Source organism: Cordyceps javanica, chromosome 1 (assembly GCF_051103115.1).
Source record: "Cordyceps javanica chromosome 1, complete sequence".
Lineage (NCBI taxonomy): Eukaryota > Fungi > Ascomycota > Sordariomycetes > Hypocreales > Cordycipitaceae > Cordyceps > Cordyceps javanica.
Genome location: NC_139295.1, coordinates 1,762,989 through 1,766,710, shown reverse-complemented (window position 1 = coordinate 1,766,710; position 3,722 = coordinate 1,762,989). Strand labels below are relative to the sequence as shown.

The 3,722-nt window shown below is 52.9% G+C and overlaps 1 protein-coding gene across 1 annotated transcript; it reads right to left on the bottom strand.

Annotated features, from left to right (window-relative positions):
- Positions 1-825, bottom strand: V2A60_000556 (uncharacterized protein; the record flags this gene model as incomplete). Its single annotated transcript, XM_083251925.1, has 5 exons — positions 1-8; positions 76-122; positions 184-622; positions 699-763; positions 821-825. The coding sequence occupies 5 exons, from the start codon at positions 823-825 to the stop codon at positions 1-3; spliced, it is 564 nt and encodes a 187-aa protein (XP_083108051.1).
- Between the last annotated feature and the right edge of the window lie 2,897 nt (positions 826-3,722).

Genomic DNA, 3,722 nt, shown 5'->3' with positions numbered 1-3,722 from the left:
TTATAGTACTGCCAGTATCGTTAGCAGGTCTCAACTGCCTTTCTGCGACGGAAACGCACCCAAAGTCGCTCGAACCGAGGTATCCGTTGGAGTAATCCATTGAGAGGTTGTATGACTGCGGACTGCTCCAACCGGTTAGCGACATCAATTCATGGATACAAACGGTGACTTTGAGGAGCATACAGTGGCTGCTGGTACGACAGCGAGTAGCCGTGCGAGTGCTCTGAGTTTGGGCTGTAAGAGGGCAGGTACGACGACGATGTTGGCATGAGTTGAGGCGATTCAGCTATCAAGGGAACGGTCGTGTGAGTCGTCGGGTTGTAGACAGCAAGTCCAAGGTTTCCGATGCTATCAGTAGGGCTCATTAAGGCCGAATCGGCAAAAGAAGAGTTGCTGTAACGGCGTATCCTAGCGTTGAGACGAGAGTCTCTTCGAGCACGGTCATGCTGACGCTTCAGAGTGTGCTGGTTCGGTGTCAAAGAAAGCGATGGACTAGACGCCGACGACTTCGTGCTGATGGGAGACATGGTACCCCCATCGCTTGGCTGGCCCACGACGTTGAAATCCTCTCCAAACATAATGTCGCCAAAATGATGGTGGTGGTGGTGGTCTGAACGAGGATCTATCCCGACCGTTAGCAAGGGAGGCCACTACTAGTGGCAATATTTGAATCAAGGAGAGCGCCATTTCCCACATACCTTGCCAGGAAAAGCCACTTTTGCTTCCAATCATCGAACTGGGATCCAATGACAAGGCTATGGCGCTGTAGAGCCTGGTTAGCACTGGGGCTGGGGCAACTGGATCGGAGCGGGCTACTCACCTCATTATGATGTGGGCAGACTGGATTTGAAGCAGAAAAAAGAGCCAAAGTGCTTCTCTTTCTCGATTGTGTCGTCTTGAAAGGAGACGGGCGTGAAATTTCCCTCGTACTATCCAAGGGTAAGCGTGCTCTTGCTGAGTAAAGGCCGAGAGTGCGCTGAAAGTCGGCCTGAATGCAAATGTGGAAGGCTCCGCGGGGGTGTAAACTGGGCAGGGCGGCACGTTTCCAGAAGTGCGTGACCACCAACAAGAGGAATTGCAGCCAGAGTACTCGCTGGCCCAAGTGGCCAGTCGTTTTGTTCAAGGCTTCCTGGTAGGACCCTTTGACTTTGCCAAGTATAGATACAGCTACACGCAACAGGCTATTGTCTTGAAGATGGCCGTCTTGTTGTCTTGGAAGACGATCGATTTGCCGGGTAAAGGGTGCAATATCGAGAGTGTATAGAGAAGAAAGTGCAAATAATTGACAAAGGAGTTCCAGACTTATCCAGAGACCGGCAATCGGCGAGACCTGAGAGGCTTATATGGATAGGGTTTGTTCAGTCTGCCAGGTGTATATGGTCGTTTCCTGGCTTGGTATAGGATGATTAGAGTCGAGATTGCATCGCGCACTCGTGAAATGGGGCGGCGTGACAAGACCAGGGCCGAGCATGGCAACATGGAGCCATTTGACTGAGAGCCTTAATGATGTGGGGGCAAGTAAAGAATTGTTGCACGGCCGAGAGGGTGTCATGGTGTGTCGTGCACTTGGTGAGGAGGAGGAGGGGGGTGTGTGAGCCGGCCAGCCTGGGATGTGGAAGGGAGGGTCAGAAACCCCATCAGTTGGTCAAGTAGCATGGCACCTCGTTCGGTAAGTAAACTAGCTACAGATGGAAAAGGCCTGCGAGTTTCGGTTTCGCGGTCGGGTCTGCTGCTTGTCATCCGCCGGATATTACCCAGTAGTTATAAGCGGCGGTGGTAATGTTGGTGCAAGTGGTCCGGGTCGAGGGAGCCAAAATGATGGACAGGGACATGATCGCCAACCTCGAACGCCAAAATTCAGTCGTGGAGCTCGGCGCTACCCTGAGGAGTAGCTGCATATGCTTCCAGACAAAGGTACCAAGCCCATTTCGCATCCAGCCAGCTGAGGGCCGAAGCAAGCCCTGCCCAACGGGGTTAACCAGCCACTTGCCTGTTGGCGGATAGCGTTATGCGTGGAGATGGTGTCCACCAATTTGCCTGTACTAAGTACGGTTTGGATTTTAAACGGACAGAAGCAAAAGCCACCCTGCCAAGTGCTGGCGCCACCCCCAGAGACGTTGGCTGGTTTCTCTCCTTGCATTCTCGTCATCCAAAGCAGTGGACGAATGGGAGCGGCTCGCGTGGTTGCATTGACTAGCGGCGCAACTACTGCTTTCTCATGTGGCTGCTCAGTGCTTTCTGCGTAAGTAGTGCGGCCGCGAGATGCAGAGTCTTGGCCACGTTATTGCTACCACACTCTCTTTGGCGTCATGGTGTTGATAAAAGAGGGCACCAGAAGCGATGCTGGTAAAAAGGGCCAAACAGGTCTCACCCCCGCCTTCCGCAGGCCCCACGATCACTAGACAAAAAAAAAAGTCAAAAACGAAAAATTGTAATTCCGCAAGCACATGAGCTGTCCGCGTGTCACGGAGCCGAAGCGGCTGAGATGGCCCCTCCATCGGACAGGCTGGCTGCAAAGCCCTTCCGATCGGGTTATGATCAATATGAAGAAGCAAAGGAAAGCTTGATAGGTAGCGAAGAGGTTCTTTAGCTATTCTTACAACTACGAGCAACTAGTTACTAAATGTGTACTCCGTAGCGAGAGCACAAATCTCTACAGCCTGATGGCCAGGGGTTTGGTTGGTTGATGGCACTTATTACCGCAGGTGAATCTACCAATAGTCCGGAGCGCCATGAATAACGCAATAAATGTAAACATGTGTCCCACGTCTCTTCTTCTTTTTCCTCTTTTTTTTTCATTTTCATCTTGCATGATGCGAAATCCCCGCCCAACACAGCTTTTGTGTCTGTATCTGTTCAGTCGCTAATGACAGGCCATTGGCGATGAGCGGCACTAGGCTAGCCCCGTCAAGACAAACAAATTAATCCCAGGACGTTGTCGCAAAGTAACCCGGATCTTCCAAGAGGGCGCCGCCAACTCGCTGAACTTGCCCAAGTAGTCAGCTAGTTCAAACAAGGTGCTGCGCAGCGCCAGCCTCGATGCCGCCCCCCTGCCACGCGTAAGCCGCCACAGCAAGAGTCTGAATGAACGAACCACGGTACTAGCTGCAAATTGGACCACACTAGTTATGTGACAGTGACGCTCTTGCGCTCCTCGCCGTCCACTTGCCTGCCTAACAGGCGGTGGCTCAGCTTTCCTGTCGTTTTGTTTGGCTGCTTTTGCTGCATGGCGCTGGTCTATATGTGGAAGCTGTTACCCCCGACCCTCCATCAGACTTTTTTTGCGGCGGCAGCAAATTAAAAAAGGCTCTTTTTTTTCTCATCTTAGCCCAAACCCGGGCAGCCAGAAGTTCCTCCCGGTTCAATGATCCAATGCGGTCAAGAGATCTCCCTCGTGTCACAGCTGGGCTCAACAAGGCGAATGCTACCAAACGACAAGCAGGAACGCAAGACTGGGACGTATATCATCCAGTCCGCAGCCCTACCAGTGCACTGCGAACACGATTCTCCTTGCCCATGTACCCAGGGCCCACCACCACAGCTATTTTGGTCTCGCGCCAACTGGGATGGGGGGGGCCGGACCAGGCAACTGGGGTCCGACCTGACCATGACCAGGTTGGTGGCTGCAATCACTCGACGGGTTAGCGGGCCGGAGCAAAAGCCCGTCATGCTTTCCGGGGTGGTTCCTCTTTGGTTTGAGGACCTGTCACTCTGGGCCCAAG